Genomic DNA, 17,085 nt, shown 5'->3' with positions numbered 1-17,085 from the left:
CTCCTAAGTGGGAAAAACATTTTTAAAAAGGGAAAAAAACATAATTTAAATTCTGCCCTTTAAATTTTCAAATAATGCAGCCGACCCATCTCTGTGAGTTTAAACTAATCTATGCCTGCAGTTTCAATAGAGATTTATTGACATCTCCCTAAGCATTGCTGATACAAAGAGGAATGCTGTTGAAGAATTTTGTCTTGCATTCTCAGGGCAGATGCAAGAATACCAAATTTCAAAGCGTGTGAGAAAAAAGAGGGTGATTGTTTGGCAAGTATATTCTAATTGGCGCAGCACGGTAGCACAATGGGTAGCACTGTTGCTTCACAGCTCCAGGTTCCCAGCTTCGATTCTCAGCTTGGGTCACTGTCTGTGTGGAGTCTGCACGTTCTCCATGTGTCTGCGTGGGTTTCCTCCGGGTGCTCCGGTTTCCTCCCACAAGTCCCGAAAGACTGTTAGGTCATTTGGACATTCTGAATTCTCCCTCAGTGTACCCCAAAAGGCACTGGAATCTGGTGACGAGGGGTCCCGTACCAGCCTCACCGAACAGGCGCCGGAATGTGGCGACTAGGGGCTTTTCACAGTAACTTCATTGAAGTCTACTCGTGACAATAAGCGATTTTCATTTCATTTCATTTCATTTTTCACATTAACTTCATTGCAGTGTTAATGTAAGCCTACTTGAGACAATAAAGATTATTATTATTATTATTATTAATTGGTGATGCATTGCCATGGAGAATGCACCAGGGAATAGTTATCCCCAAGCTGGTCCGCTCTGCAACTGCCACAGTAACAACTAGATCAAACAGAGTCAACTTGCCTTTTTCTAAAATCAAACCGAAGCTAGAGGGATATCTCTTTCCTCATGGATTCTTAATGGCAACATCTCACCAATCAGTGTCACTTACTAACCAAACAGCCCCCTTTTTGTCATGCAATATTAATTGTTGTCCCCTTTGAAATTTGGTACTCTTGCATCTATCCGAATGAATACAAGACATAAACTTTGACAGTGCTGTTGGGGAAGGTTCAAAATAATGTGGCAGGGAGACGGGAACCAATGCAGGAAGTCGGACGGAATTAAAACGGGGCCAGAAACAAAAAGCAATAAGGGGGAAAGTGTAAGGCAGGGAAGCGATAGTCAAAAATCAAAAAGGGCCTCAATACAGGGTACAGTAACTGAGGAGAGTGTGAAAAGTGATGAGGTCAATGCAGGATTAAGGGAGTTGTATCTAAATGTGCGCAGTATATGGAACAAGGTAAATGAGCTTGCTGCGCACATTGAAATTGGCTGGTACGCTGTTGTGGGCATCACAGAGACGTGGCTGCAAAGGGATCTGAGCTGGAATTTAAATATCCAAGGATATAAGTCCTAGCAAAAGGACAGGCAGATGGGCAAAGGGGGCCGGGTTGCATTGTTAGTAAGGAATTAAGTTAAATCGATAGCAAGGAGCTATATAGGATCAGAAGGCACAGAATCTATGTGGGTAGAGTTGAGGAATCGCAAAGGTAAAAAGACCCTGATGGGAGTTATGTACAGGCCCCCTAGCAGCAGTCAGGATATGGGGCAGAAAATAAATCAGGAGACAGAAAAGGCATGTAAAAAAGGCAATATTACATTAATCATGGGGGACTTCAATATGCAGGTGGGCTGGGAAAATCAGGTTGGTAGTGGATCCCAAGAAAAGGAATTTGTGGAATGTCTAAGAGATGGCTTTTTATAGCAGCTTATGACAGAGCCTACGAGGGAACAGGCAATTCTGGATTTGATGATGTGTAATGAGGCAGACTTGATTAGAGAACTTAAGGTGAAGGAACCCTTAGGGAGCAGTGACCACAATATGATAGAATTTACCCTGCAGTTTGAGAGGGAGAAGCTGCAATCAGATGTAATTTACAATTAAATAAGGGTAACTACAAAGACATGAGGGAGGAGCTGGCCAGAGTTGATTGGAACAGGAGCCTGGCAGAGAAGACAGTGGAACAGCAATGGCTGGATTTTTTGGGAGTTATTCGGGAGGCACAACAGAAATTCATCCCACGGAGGAGGAAACATGCTAAGGGGAGGACAAGGCATCCATGGCTGATGAGGGAAGTCAAGGACAACATAAAAGCTAAAGAAAAGGCATACAAAGTGGCGAGGATTAGTGGGAAGCTAGAGGATTGGGAAGCCTTTAGAAGAGAGCAGAGGACAACTAAAAAACCAATAAGGAGGGAGACGATGAAATATGAGTGCAAGCTAGCTCGTAATATAAAGGAAGATAGGAAGAGTTTTTTTCAATATATAAAAGGTAAGAGAGAGGCAAAAATAGACATTGGACCACTGGAAAATGTGGCTGAAGAAGTAATAATAAGAAACAAAGAAATGGCAGATGAACTGAATAGTTAGTTTGCATCAGTCTTCATGGTGGAAGGCACCAGTGGGATGCCAGACCTCCAGGAGAACCGGGGGCAGAGGTGAGTGCAGTGACCATTACTAAGGAGAAGGTTCTGGGGAAACTGAAAGGTCTGACCGTGGATAAGTCACCTGGACTGGATAGACTACATGCCAGGGTTCTAAAAGAGATAGAGGAAATTGTGGAGGCATTGGTGATGATCTTTCAGGAATCACTGGAGGCAGGAAGGGTCCCAGATGACTGGAAAATGGCTAATGTAACACCACTGTTTAAGAAGGGAGGGAGGGGCAGAAGATGGGAAATTATCGGCCGGTTAGCTTGACTTCGGTCATTGGTAAGATTTTAGAGTCTGTTATTAAAGATGAGATCGCAAAGAACTTGGAAGTGCTTGGTAAAGTAGGACTGAGTCAGCACGGCTTTGTCAAAGGGAGAACGTGTCTGAGAAATCTGAGAGATTTTGAGGAGGTAACAAGAAAGTTAGACAAAGGAGAACCATTGGATGTGATTTATTTAGATTTCCAGAAGGCCTTTGACAAGGTGCTACATAGGAGACTGTTAAATAAGTTAAGAGCCCATGGTGTTAAGAGTAAGATCCTGGCGTGAACAGAGAGTTAGCTGACTGGCAGAAAGCAGAGAGTGGGGATAAAGGGGTCTTTTTCAGAATGGCAGCAGGTGACTAGTGTTGTGCCTCACGGGTCTGTGCTGGGACTGCAACTTTTCACAATATACATAAATGATCTGGAAGAAGAAACTGAAGGCATTGTTGCTTAGTTTGCAGATGATACAAAGATCTGTAGAGGGACAGGTAGTATTGAGGAAGCAAGGGGCTGCAGAAGGATTTGGACAAGCTGGGAGAGTGGGCAATGAAGTGGCAAATGAAATACAATGTGGAAAAGTGTGAGTTATGCACTTTGGAAGGAGGATTTTAGGCGTAGACTATTTTCTAAATGGAAAAATGCTTAGGAAATCAGAAGCAAAAAGGGACTTGGGAATCCTTGTTCATGATTATCTTAAGGTTAATGTGCAGGTTCAGTCGGCAGTTAAGAAGGCAAATGAAATGTTAGTATTCATGTCAAGAGGGCTAGAATACAAGACCAGGGATGTACTTCTGCGGCTGTATAAGGCTCTCGACAGACCCCATTTAGAGTATTGTGAGCAGTTTTGGGCCTCGTATCTAAGGAAGGATGTGCTGGCCTTGGAAAGGGTCTAGAGGAGGTTCACAACAATGATCCCTGGAATGAAGAACTTGTCATATGAGGAACGATTGAGGACTCTGGGTCTGTACTCGTTGGAGCTTTGAAGGATGAGGGGGGATCTTATTGAATCTTACAGGATACTGTGAGGCCTGAATAGAGTGGACGTGGAGAGGATGTTTTCACTTGTAGGAAAAACTAGAACTAGAGGACGCCATCTCAGGCTAAAGGGATGATTCTTTAAAACAGAGATGAGGTGAAATTTCTTCAGCCAGAGGGTGGTGAATCTGTGGAACTCTTTGCCGCAGAAGGCTGTGGAGGCCAATTCACTGAATGTCTTTAAGACAGAGATAGATAGGTTCTTGATTAATAAGGGGATCAGTGGTTATGGGGAGAAGGCAGGAGAATGGGGATGAGAAAATATCAGCCATGATTGAATGGCAGAACAGACTCGATGGGCCGAGTGGCCTAATTCTGCTCCTTATGGTCTTATGGTCTTGACAGCATGTCTCTTTGTTACAGCAATTTGGTTTTTAAATTTAAAGTGCTCAATTCATTTTTCTTTTACAATTAAGGGGCAATTTAGCATGGCCAATCTATCTACCCTGCATGTCTTTGGGTTGTGGGGTGAGAAGAGATCCACGCAGACATGGGGAGAATGTGCAAACTCCACACGGACAGGGGGCCGGGATCGAACTGTGTCCTTCGCAACATTAGGCAGCTGTGCTAACCATTGTGCCACCATGCTGCCCCATTTATTTCAGCGATAACCTTAAATACTACCATTATGGCATTATTATTGCTGGACTACTTCCATAATCTTTCATTACAGTGGGGAACTATAAATTCACAGTTTGATTGACAGGTCCAAGGAACAGCTGTCCTTTCCCTCTCATAAAACCATATTGACTGATCATTATATGATTTTCTAAGTGCAATGTTAAGACTTCTGTAACAATAGATTCCAGCACTTGCCCAATGAATGATGTTGAATAACTGACCTGTTGTTTCCTGATTTCTCTCTCCCTCTTTGCTTGAATAACGGTGCTACTTTTGTTAACTTCTAGTCTGCTGGGATTTCCAGCATCTGTAGTATTTTGCTTTTATTGACACATTCTATATATTTGAAATAATAGAAGTTATTTTTTGCAGAAAAACAGAACCATGCACTCAGAATTTTTACTCTGATATTCACGGATGATCTAAAAAATTCTTCCTCTACCTTATTTAAAAATAGAACAAAAGAATTTAAGGAGCTGGTATGTATGTAATGGCAAACATTATAAAATCAAAAATTGTTCTTTCCAAACTCAAGCTATCTGCTACTGTTGGTGAATCTTGCCTTTCAGCGGTATACAATAGAAATTTTGGTTTGAGTCCTTGCATTAAAGATCTAAAATGTTTCAAAGACAGTTAATTGAGAAAATATAATCATAACTGCAATGTTTATAAACATCTAGGAGTTAAGTGTTTCACTTACTCTTTTTCTCAGCAGAAAGCACTTCACTCCTTTTGATGTGGTCAGGAGCTGTCAATCAATGCTCATGTTTCCAAACATTGAGGCTATGTTCAGAGCAGGGTACTTGAGATGCATTCGAGCGTGAAAGGAAATGAAAATGAATAATCCAGACATCTGGCTGTCTGGAAGCTAGTACCCTGTAAATTGCAGCCTACTAAAAGCTATTTCTCTTTTAAAGTGTATAGACGCCTCACAGATCAAAGGATCTGAGGTGGTATAAAGCCTTCTGACTTTCTTTTTAAATATAAATTTAGAGTGCCCAATTCATTTTTTCCAATTAAGGGCAATTTAGCGTGGCCAACCCACCTACCCTGCACGTCTTTGGGTTGTGGGGGTGAGACCCACGCAAGCACGGGAAGAATGTGCAAACTCCACACGGACAGTGACCCAGAACTGGGATCAAACCTGGGATCTCGGTTCCGTGAGGCAACAGTGCTAACCACTGTGTCACCGTGCTGCCCTGCATTGTGACTTTATAACAGCTGCTGCTTTCTAGACATTGCTCTGCAGCAGGAAATGTAAGAGATAGGTACGTGAAAAAGCTATGATTTTTCACAGTTTCTGCCTGGACTGTTCTTTAGCTTCCAGGCAAGGGTACTGATGTGGGGGTCTCTGATATGGAGTCCTCTGATAAAGGGTGTCCTCTGATATGGGCAGGTCCTCTGATATGGTGGAGTGTCCTCTGAAATGGGGGGTCCTCAGATATGGCGGCCTGCTGATATTGGGGAGTCCTCTGATATTGTGGGAGTACTCCGAAAGAGAAGGGGGTCCGCTGATAAGACAGGGTTCTCTGCGATAGTAGGGTTCCCTAATAGGGGGTCTCTGGTATGGGAGAATTTCCCTGATATGGGGGTCTTATGATATTGGGGCTCCTCTACGTACATAGATACACATGTAGAAGATAGGAGCAGGAGGAGGCTTTTCGGCCTTTCGAGCCTGCTCTGCCATTTATCACGATCATGGCTGATCATCCAACTCAATAGCCTAATCCTGCTTCCTTCTCATGACCTTTTATCTCATTTGCCCCAAGTGCTATATCCAGTTGCCTCCTGAATATATTCACTATTTTAGCATCAACTACTTCCTGTGGTAATGAATTCCACAGGCTCACCTCTCTTTGGGTGGTGATATGGGAGGGTCCTCTGTTATGGGGGGGGGTTCCCTGACATGGCTGGTTTCTCTGATATGGAAGGGTTCTCTGATGTGGAAAGGTTCACTGATGTGGAAAGGTTCACTGATGTGGAAAGGTTCACTGATGTGGATGTGTTCTCTGGTATGGGGGAATTTTTGAGATGGGGGTTTCTCTGATATAGAAGTGCTCTCTGGTATGGAGGGGTTCTTTGAGATGGGGGGGGGTTCTCTGGTATGGAGGTGCTTGGCAGAATTTGCATTGTTGGGGGGAGTGAGCCCTCCAATGGACTTTTGGGGCACCTACCTTAAATACCTGGACCCACCGCGATGTCTACTACGTCAGGGCGCACCAGCAAATACTTGGTGAATCCCAGGCGAGCGGGCCAGAGCATCATGGAGGTGTGGAGAATCCCATGTCCAGCCTGTTACTAGGATACAGATGGGTTCAAATGACCCATTTTCATCCTCCTGCTAATGCGGGACCAGGGAATCAGAAACAGATTGTTACCTGCCGCTGATCCCGTTTTTTTCCCCGACATGAGATTCTCTGCTACAGGCGCCATTTGCAAAGAATCACCCCCATTGTCTACACCGCAGGGAATCTCCATAATTCAAAACAATGTTTTATAGCCATCTCTTTGTAAACAAGTAAATGGTTAAAATCAATCATTATCTCACCTTTTACGACTCCTTAATTAGAGCTTTTGTTTTTTTCAGAAATGTTTTTTGTGGCATTTCTCTTTTTTGCATCAGTGTGTATGGGGTACACTGTGAAGAGCATGGTCATACGCTAACAGATATACAACATAACAATAGTCCAACCCTAATCTGCCGAACATATTTGCAAGTTTCAGGGTGGGGGGGGGGGGGGGGGGGAAGACAGGGTCCCCATCCGGTACAGGGTGTGGTCAGTATGTATATACCTTTGTACTTCCCTAATCTTTTGACCCTGTTTCTAAGTCCTTCCTTTGTGGCTATGTTTTCAACCTTCTGCTGTCTGTCTTGTTGGTTTCTGCCCCATTGCCCCCTCCCCTCCCTATTCCCTTTCCTCCCCCCTTCCTCCTTCCCTTTCCTTTGTTTTGTGGCTCATCTGCAGATCGACTTTCCTCCTGCTCTATTGGCTGTTGGTCAAAAACAGGTCCTGGAACAACTTGGTGAAGACGTGGAAGCCCTCTTCTGAGCCCCAGATGGTGAATTTGATTTTCTCCAATTGGAGAACTTCCAACAGGTTGGTCAGCCAGTCTGCAGCTTTGGGTGGTGCTGCTGATCGCTAGCCGATCAGGTTTCTCCAGCAGTGAGTGAGTGTCCTGGCATCTGTCGGCATTTCCCTACGGAGGAAGTTTCTGATCTGTATGTATCGTCGCCCATTCCCTTTGGGCAGTTGAAAACTCTCCATCAATTCTTCTAGCGTCGCTAGTCTGTCCTCCATGTAAAGGTCATTGTCAATGTCCCCCCCATCTTCACCTTTTAAAGGTGGCTTCCATTGTGGTGGGCGAGAACCTGTGATCGTTGCAGGTGGAGGCCATGGTGGACATATCGGTCAGGCTGAAAGTTGGTTCAATGCCCAGAATGAGGCCATTATCACTGGGATTGTTGAGTGCTTGGCTGGTGGGGCTGGGAGCCCTGCTGGGCCCCCCCACATACACACAAACGGCAAGATCATTTTGTCTACTGTGATTAAAAAAAAGCCTTGGTGATGTAGATAGGTGTGGATCTGAACAGGAAGAGAAACCTGGGCAGCCCGTTCATTTTGATTGTCTGCACCCTCCCTGCTAGGGAGAGTGGGAGTGTGTCCCACCTCTGCAGGTTCTTCTTTACTTCCTCTACCAGGCTTGTCAGGTTCCATTTGTGGATCCGTGTCCATTTGTGGGCAATTTGGATCCCCAGGTAGCGGAATTTGTTTTGGGCTTATTTGAACGGCTGTCCCTCCAACCCTGCCCCTCCCCCTTGCTGGTTCACCGGGAAGATTTCACTTTTGCTCAGGTTAGCCCGAGAAGGCTCCAAATGCTTTCAGGAATCTCATGATCCCATCCATGCTGCTTCAGGGGTCTGAGACGTAGAGGAGCAGGTCATTTGCTTAGAGTGAGACTCTGTATTCTCTGCTCCTCTCTGAATCCCCTTCCAATTTTTCACCGTACTAAGGGCAACCGTCAGTGGCTTGATTCCCAGGGCGAATATAGAACCAGGGACATTGGGCATCTCTGCCTTGTAGCCAGCATGGTGGCACAGTGATTAGCACTGCTGCCTCACGGCATCGAGGTCCCAGGTTCGAACCCAGCCCAGGGTCACTGTCCGTGTGGAGTTTGCACATTCTCCCTGTGTTTGCGTGGGTTTCGCCCCCACAACCTAAAGATGTGCAGGTTAGGTGGATTGGCCATGCTAAATTGCCCCTTAATTGGAAAAAATGAATTGGGTACTCTAAATTAAAAAAAAAAATATCTGCCTTGTGCCCCTGTGCAGCTGGAATTATTCAGAGCTAGTGGTAATCTGCAAGCTTGCCATGGGAGCACTGTACAGGAGTTTCACCCAGGCGGTGAACTCTGCTCCAAGCCCGAACAGGTTCACAGACTCACTAGTAAGGGGCGCCCTACCTCCAATGCTAGCACAAGCCTCAATCTTGCTGATACCCGTGAAAGACAAAGACCCGACTGAATGCTAGTCCTACAGTACCAGTACTTCCATGAGGAACCTCCACTCGACTCTGGGTCAAGAGAGATGATCGCCTCTCTCTGGAAGGGGTCAATATCACGTTCAGCAGGTTCTGATGTTTGATGGTAGCTGTCTACCCTTAACAAAGTCTGCCTGCTCCTCTGCGACCACCTCTGGTACGTAGTACTCCAGTCGCATAGCCAGGATCTTGGCTATTATTTTCATGTCTACATTGAGCAACAAGATGGAGTGTAGGACTAGCATTTGGTTGGATTTTTGCCTTTCTTGGATATCAGCGAGATTGAGACTTGTGCTTGGATTGGAGATAGAGTGCCACTTGCTGGCAAGTCTGTGAACTTGCCCCAAAAGTGCGGGGCCGATGCTGTCCCAAATCTTCTGGAGTATTCCATCTAGTTCGGGCTTCTTCCCCGCCCACATGGAGTTCATGCTCTCCATGACTTTTCCCAGTTGTAGTGGAACTTTCAGCGCCTATTTCCAATCCTCCCCACGACTGCATGTCCAGTCCATCGAGGAACTTCTTCATCCTCGCCTCCCCTTCGGGGGGGGGGGGGGGGGGGGGGGGGCTTGGAGGTGTACATCCCCTGGTAGAAGGCCTTGAATGCTTTGTTGACCTTTTCCGGTTCAGCTACCAGCCTGCCATTGTTGTCCCTAATTTGTGCGATTTTCCTCATGTCTGCCTGCTTTCTCAGCTGGTGAGCCAGCAGATGGCTAGCCTTATCTTCGTGTTCGTATAGCGTTCCACCATGACTTGCGGAGTTGATGCACTGTTTTCCTAGTGGACAGCAGGTCAAAATCCATTTGTGTCTTTTTCCTCCCCACCGAAAGCTCTACATTCGAGGTCTCGGAATATCACCGGTCCACCTCCAGTATGGAGTTGACCTGTTGTTGCCTAGCCAGCCTCTCCTGCCTGTCTGTTCGCGCTTTATAAGCGATAATCTCACCCCTGACCTCAGCCTTCAGCGTCTCCCAGAACGTGGTGGGTGAGACCTCTCTATTCTGGTTATTGGTAATATACCCGTCTGTGACCTGTAACATTTTCTCACAAAAAGCCTTGTTTGCAAGGAGGGCCATGTCCAACATTCATATGGGGTGTTGGGCATAGCCTGTCACCCCACCTCAAAGAAGTCAATGAGTGTATGAGTGTGCATAACCTGTGGACCTGGGAGAAGAAGGATAACTCCTTCTTCCCTGGGTGTGTGAACCTCCACAGGTCCATTGCCCTCATCTGTTCCATAAACATGCCTAGTTAAAACATAGAACATAGAACAGTACAGCACAGAACAGGCCCTTCGGCACTCAATGTTGTGCCGAGCCATGATCACCCTACTCAAACCCACGTATCCACCCTATACCCGTAACCCAACAACCCCCCCCTTAACCTTACTTTTATTAGGACATTACGGGCAATTTAGCATGGCCAATCCACCTAACCCGCACATCTTTGGACTGTGGGAGGAAACCGGAGCACCCGGAGGAAACCCACGCACACAGGGGGAGGACGTACAGGGGGAGGACGTGCAGACTCCACAAAGACAGTGACCCAGCCGGGAATCGAACCTGGGACCCTGGAGCTGTGAAGCATTTATGCTAACCACCATGCTACCCTGCTGCCCCTATAGTTCTTGAGCCACATTTGAGTTCTTCCCCGACTTGGGGCTTCATCCATCCATCCGTGAGTCCTGTGCACAGTTAAAGTCGTCCCCCCCCCCCCCCCCCGCCCCCCCCCCCCCCCCCCCCCCCGCCCCCACCACCACCACCATGATTAGTCGGTTCGTGCCTATGTTGGGTATTTCCACCATGATCTTCCCAGTTGGGAGCGTATACATAATTACCAGGACTAGCGGTGCCCCTTCCAGGACATTGCTGACCATGACGTACACTCCCCTGAGTCCGTAACCTTCCTTGTCGCGGAAAAATGCTGTCCTCCTATTGAGCAGTATGGCTACCCCCTAGCTCTCGTCCCAAAGCAGGAATGGTACGTCTGTCCCACCCGGCCCTTTCTTATGCATAGTCGGTCCTTCTCCCTTCTCTTGGCTATGTCAGCTTCCATACTTTTTAGGTGGGTGAAAACTCTAGATATTCTCACTGGGCCCTTAGGTCTCCTGATTTTCCAGATGACTATTTTAATGGGGGTTTCTGTTCTCTCCCTCCTGCAGGATCAACCATACTTACCTGGTGGATGCGCCCCCGCACTTGTTAGGTGGCCATCCAAGATGGCTGTGCTCACCGTACTCACCATGAGGCTGGGCCACTGCACTCCAGTGTTACCCTTTGTCCAGGGGCCGCGAACCATATGTAAACCATGTGGATGGTTTGTGTCTGTTTGTTTAGGGACCCTCCAAAGTGTCTGCCTGCGGTGCCATTTTATTTCCTATTGCCATGTGAAGCCTGTTGTAGCCATCCTAGAGCCCTCTCTCCCATCCCTTTGTTCCCCTTATCGTTCTGCTTCTCCGCTTCCTCCTCTCCCCCTCCCCCTGCTATTTTCTCTCCTTCCCCATTTACCCCTCTAACTATCCCCCCTTGGGTGGTGTATACGCATCCTGTCGCCTGGCGCTCTCTCCCCGGCAGGGGGGGCGGGGGGGGGGGGCACTGCGGCCCTCCCTCACTCGTACCTCCTGGTGTTAGCTTTCCCGCTACTGCAGCGGCCCCCCTCCTGGGGTCGATCTAGACATATCCTTTGCCCACTACTTTTCTTCCCCCTCTTCCACCTTCTCACCCTCTCCTGTGCTCTGCTGCCTTTGCTCCCCCCCTTTCTGTGTTTTAGCTCTCAGTTCCAGAGCAAGGTGGTACAGTCCCACGCAAATTGTCTTTTCGCATTTTAGTCTTTCCAGCTGACCGCTACACCATTTTTCTGTTGCTGCCTTCCCAGCGCATTCTCTAGGACGAAATTGTCCACGTTCGCAGGATCTGGAAGTAGGGTTCCCTGCCCTGGAAAGTGATCCATAATTTGGTTGGATAATTTGGTTGAACTTCCCAAAGTACATTCCACTTTTGAAGAGGGCCACCTTTGCTCGGTTAAACTCCGCCCGGCCCTTGGCCAGGTCTGCCCCAATGTCCTGTTGTATCCAAATCTGCCGTCTCTCCCAATTGCAAGCCTTTCGTGGTTTTGATGCCAGTCCATCTTCACGATTATTTCCCTCGGCTGCTCCCAGGCCCTTGGTTTCGGCTGGTGACCTGTGGGCTCTGTCTACCTCTGGAGGGTTGGGGAAACTGTCCCTTCCCACCAGTTTTTGCAGCATCTGGGCCACGTTGTTTGTGTGGTTCCTGCTTTTGGTTCCCTCCGGCAGGCCCACTATCCTCAGGTTTTGGGGCCACGACCGACCCTCCTGGTCCTTTATCTTCCCTTTTAATTTCCCCTGCGTCACCACCAACCTCACTATCTCCGTCTCCAGGGTGACGATCCGGTCGCTCTCATCTGGGCTTTTCCAGCTCTTTAATGGTGTTCCCCTGGGCCTCCTGTTGCCTCACCACCTTGTCCAGCATGGCGGCCAGTGCTTTCATGACTGCACCTTGACTGCTGCCTTTATGTTGGCCTTGATGTCATCTTTGAGCTCCCTTAGCTCCCCGGTGAGGAACTTGTTCCATCCCCCCTCTGACAAGAGGTAGCTTCATTTGTGGCTTGTTGGTCCTGTGATGATATGCATGAAGCAAGTTTGTATATAATGTTAGGCACGACCTCCGACCACTAGGTGGCAGTGTAAACCCATCACATGACCTTGTGGTCTGGGAGTTGGGAGTAGGTCATGCTGGAGGATAGACATATTTTGCAGTAATTCCACAATAATTAATTAGTGTTAGTAGTTTATTATTTTATTTATCCTAGTTATCTTATCACCCAGTTGTTCTATGATAAATTGTTAAAACTAAATGTGCTGTTGTTCATCATTCACTTCGGCCAATCTACACAACATGACAAGTCCTTCTTTTTCGGTGTTTCTTCACCTTGAAGATCCGCTGTTCCATTTGCTTGATTCTCCTGGCTTCTGTTGCTTTTTGCCTCCTTCTGGCCGCTGGAGCTGCTATTGTTCAGCATCGCTCTTTGTATTTCGATTGGAGAGGGTGAGGGGATGATTTTTTTTCCCGTTTAGGTGAACAATTCCAACTAAAGAAGCCTCATTTTGAATTCTTAGGAGGAAAACCATCTTTCTTGCATCCACTTAGCACATCCACGTCACAGGAAGACTAGCTTTGGTTTGTAATTCATTTTGGTGTGGCACAGTGGCACAGTGGTTAGCACTGCTGCCTCACAGCTCCCGGGACCTGGGTTCACTTCTGGCCTCAGGTCACTATCTGTATGGAGTTTACACTTTCTCCCTGTGTCTGCGTGGATTTCCTCCGTGCTCCCGCTCACTCCCATAGTCCAAAGATGTGCAGGTTAGGTGGATTGACCATGTTAAATAGCCACTTTGTGTCCAAAAGTGTTAGGCGGGTTTTAGGTGGGGTTACGGGGATAGGGTGGCGGCGTGGGCTTAAGTATGGTGCTCTTTCCAAGGGCCTCTGCAGATGCGATGGGCTGAATGGCCTCCTTTGGCACTGTAAATTCCATGATTATGATTCTATAGGATGTGGGCATCGCTGGTTAGGTCAGCATTTATATCCTATCCCTAGTTGCCCTTCAGAAGGTGGTGGTGAGTTACCATTTTGAACCACTGCAGGTCATGTGGTGTAGGTACACCTACTGGGGTATTCGGGAGGCAGTTCCAGGATTTTGACCCAGTGACAGTGAAGGAACAGTGATATATTTCCAAGTCAGGGTGGTGAGTGACTTGCAGGGGAACCTCCAGGTGGTGGGGTTCCCAGGTATCTGCTGCTTTTGTCCTTCTAGATGGTAGTGGTCGTAGGTTTGGAACATGCTATCTAAAGAACCTTGGCGAGTTACTGCAGTGCATCTTGTAGATGGTACACACGACTGCCACTTTTCGGCGGTGGTGGAGGGTCTGAATGTTTGTGGAAGGGGGGGGCAATCAGGCAGGCTGCTTTGTCTTGGAGGCGTCGAGCTTTTTAAAAAAAATATATTTTTATTTCACATTTTCAACATTTTTTACAACAATACACAATCTCCCCCCCCCCCCCCCCCACCTCTCGACAGCAATGAGACCAGGTAGCATTGTGGATAGCACAATGGCTTCACAGCTCCAGGGTCCCAGGATCGATTCCGGCTTGGGTCGCTGTCTGCGTGGAGTCTGCACATCCTCCCCGTGTGTGCGTGGGTTTCCTCCGGGTGCTCCGGTTTCCTCCCACAGTCCAAAGATGTGCAGGTTAGGTGGATTGGCCATGATAAATTTTTTTAAATTTTTAAAAAATAAATTTAGATTACCCAATTATTTTTTCCAATTAAGGGGCAATTTAGTGTGACCAATCCACCTACTCTGCACATTTTTGGGTTGTGCGGGCGAAACCCACGCAGACACGGGGAGAATGTGCAAACTCCACACGGACAGTGAACCAGAGCCGGGATCGAACCTGGGACCTCAGCGCCGTGAGGCAGCTGTGCTAACCACTAGGCCACCGTGCTGCCCTTGGCCATGATAAATTGCCCTTAGTGTTGGGTGGGGTACTGCGTTATGGGGATAGGGTGGAGTGTTGAACTTGAGTAGGATGCTCTTTCCAAGAGCCGGTGCAGACTCGATGGGCCGAATGGCCTCCTTCTGCACTGTAAATTCTATGTAAAAAAAAAAATTCTATGTAACACAAACAAACCCCATTCTCTGGTGGAACCCCTCATCCGCCCTTTTCAGAGCAGGTTTCACATTCTCCAAATACAGGAACTCCATTCAATCCCCCAGCCATTTCAAGGCACTGGGGGGAGAAGCTGACCTCCACCCCAACAGAACCTGTTTGCGAGCAATCAACGAGGTGAAGGCTAAAACATCTGTCCCTGCTCCCATCTACAGCTCCAGCAGGTCAGATATACCAAAAATGGCCTCCAGGTGACCCGGCTCCAATTCCATCTGCAGAACCTCAGACATGGTGCTGAAAAACGATCCTTAATATTTCCCCAACTTCGGGCAAAACTTCGTCTGCAATCCCGACCCTTTACAAGAACCCACCTCCATCCACTCCCACAGTGCCTGCATCTCCTTACTCCAGCCCTGCACCTTCTCCGCATTCGCCACCCAGAAAAACTGCAACATGTTTAGATAGGCCAAGCCCCTAACTGCCAGCATCTTTGGAGCACCGTCTTCCTTATCCTCGCCACCTTCCCTGCCCACACTAATGACGAGAGCAGCCGATCCACCCCACAACAAAATGCCTTTGGCCAGAAGACTGGTCGACAATGGGACAAAAACAGAGACTGTGGCAAAATATTCATTTTGACTGTCTGCATCCGGCCAGCCAACGACAAAGGGAGACTATCTCATCTTTCCAAATCCTCCTTCACCTTCCCCACCAGGCTCGCAAAATTTAGCTTACGGAGTCCCGCCCAGTCCCGCGCTACCTGCTACCCCAAGTACCTAAATGGTAACCCTTCCACTCTCTTCCACTCTTCCCTAGTTCAATTTATACCCAAAAATGCCGCAAATTTCCCCAGCAACCCCATTATATCCCTCACCAATAAGCTCAGGTTCAAAATGTACAGCAGCAAATCATCTGCATACAGAGACACCCTATGCTCCCCCCCCCCCTCACTATCTCCCTCCGTAGGCCAGAAATCGTCAACACAATAGCCAAGGGCTCAAACAACAATGCAAACAAAACGGAATATGGGGCATGTTGTGTCGAGCATAAGTGTTGTTATTGGTGCTGCACTCATTGCCAGAGGATTTCTAGCCTTTGACCTGTTCTGGTAGCCACAGTGTTAATATGGTTTGTATTAATAATGGTGACCGTGAAACAACTGGATTGCTCCAAAAATGTATCTGGCTCACTAATGCCCTTTAGTGAAGGAAATTGCTGCCCTTGTCTCAAGTGGCTGGCGTCTCACTCCAGCCCCACAGCAACGTAGTTCACTGTCCTGTGAAGGGGCTTAGCCATCCACTAGATTCATGGAATCATAGAATCACTACAGTGCAGAAGGAAGCCATTCAGCCGATCGAGTCGACACTGACCCTCTGAAAGAGCACCCTACCTAGGCTTGTACCCCACTCTATCCTCGTAAATCAATCAGACCAGGGCAGCACGGTAGCACAAATGGCTAGCACTGTGGCTTCACAGCGCCAGGGTCCCAGGTTCGATTCCACGCTGGGTCACTGTGCGGAGTCTGCATGTTCTCCCCGTGTCTGCGTGGGTTTCCTCCAGGTGCTCCGGTTTCCTCCCATAGTCGAAAGACGTGCAGGTTAGGTGGATTGGCCATCCTAAATTTCCCTTAGTGTCCAGAAAGGTTAGAAGGGGTTATTGGGCTATGGGGATAGGGTGGAAGTGAGGGTTTACGTGGGTTGGTGCAGACTCGATGGGCCGGTTGGCCTCCTTCTGCAATGTATGTTCTATGTTCTACCCCACATCATCTTTTGGACACAGAGAGGCAATTTAGCATGGCCAATCCATCTAACCTGCACATCTTTGGAATGTGGGAGGAAACCGGAGCACCCGGAGGAAACCCACGCAAACACGGGGAGAACATACAAACTCCACACAGACATTCACCCGTTGCTGGAATTGAGCCTGAGTCCCTGGCACTGATAGGCAGCAGTGCTAACCACTGTGCCGTGTATTCAAGACAGCCTTCTTAGGGACAACTAAGGACAGGTAATAAATGTTGGCCTTTCCAATGATGCACACATCCTCTGGATCAATAAATAGAAATTGTTGGAAAACCATTTTCATTAAAATACCTGATAAGCTCTTTCTCGGTTCTAGGTAATAATTCAGTAACTGATATGTGTTTTTTTTTCTCCCCAAAATGGAGTTCTTCTTGGCTATTACCTTAGTGTGGCTATTGTGTTCTTATCAGCCAAAGTGGTTGTAAAATCCCATAAGGGGTATTGGATTTAACAATTACTTAGGGGGTCCTTTCAGAGAATCAGCTAAAATATACTGGAAAAGAAAATTATTCTTGAAAAATTACTGAATCTGCAGAAATATGGTTATAAAATTGACTAAACTATTGAACCCTGACCATGACTGTCTATAGATGCTGACTAAATATTGCAAAAGATGTGTTGTACAAATATGTCTAGAGAAGAAATATGAGGGTACATTCGACAAATTTGCAACAATCTCGTAACAATGGTATGAGCTG

At 47.4% G+C, this 17,085-nt stretch overlaps 1 protein-coding gene across 1 annotated transcript in view; it reads left to right on the top strand.

Annotated features, from left to right (window-relative positions):
• The window catches only part of LOC119967935 (G8 domain-containing protein DDB_G0286311-like), a 69,554-nt gene that overhangs the window by 50,529 nt on the left and 1,940 nt on the right, over nt 1-17,085 (top strand). The window contains exon 6 of the mRNA XM_038801033.1: nt 207-268. Within this exon, the coding sequence (XP_038656961.1) occupies nt 207-268 (62 nt within the window). The remainder of the gene's footprint in view (nt 1-206; nt 269-17,085) is intronic.

This window comes from Scyliorhinus canicula, chromosome 6 (assembly GCF_902713615.1).
Source record: "Scyliorhinus canicula chromosome 6, sScyCan1.1, whole genome shotgun sequence".
NCBI classification, from domain to species: Eukaryota; Metazoa; Chordata; class Chondrichthyes; order Carcharhiniformes; family Scyliorhinidae; genus Scyliorhinus; species Scyliorhinus canicula.
This window is presented reverse-complemented; position numbering and strand designations above follow the sequence as displayed.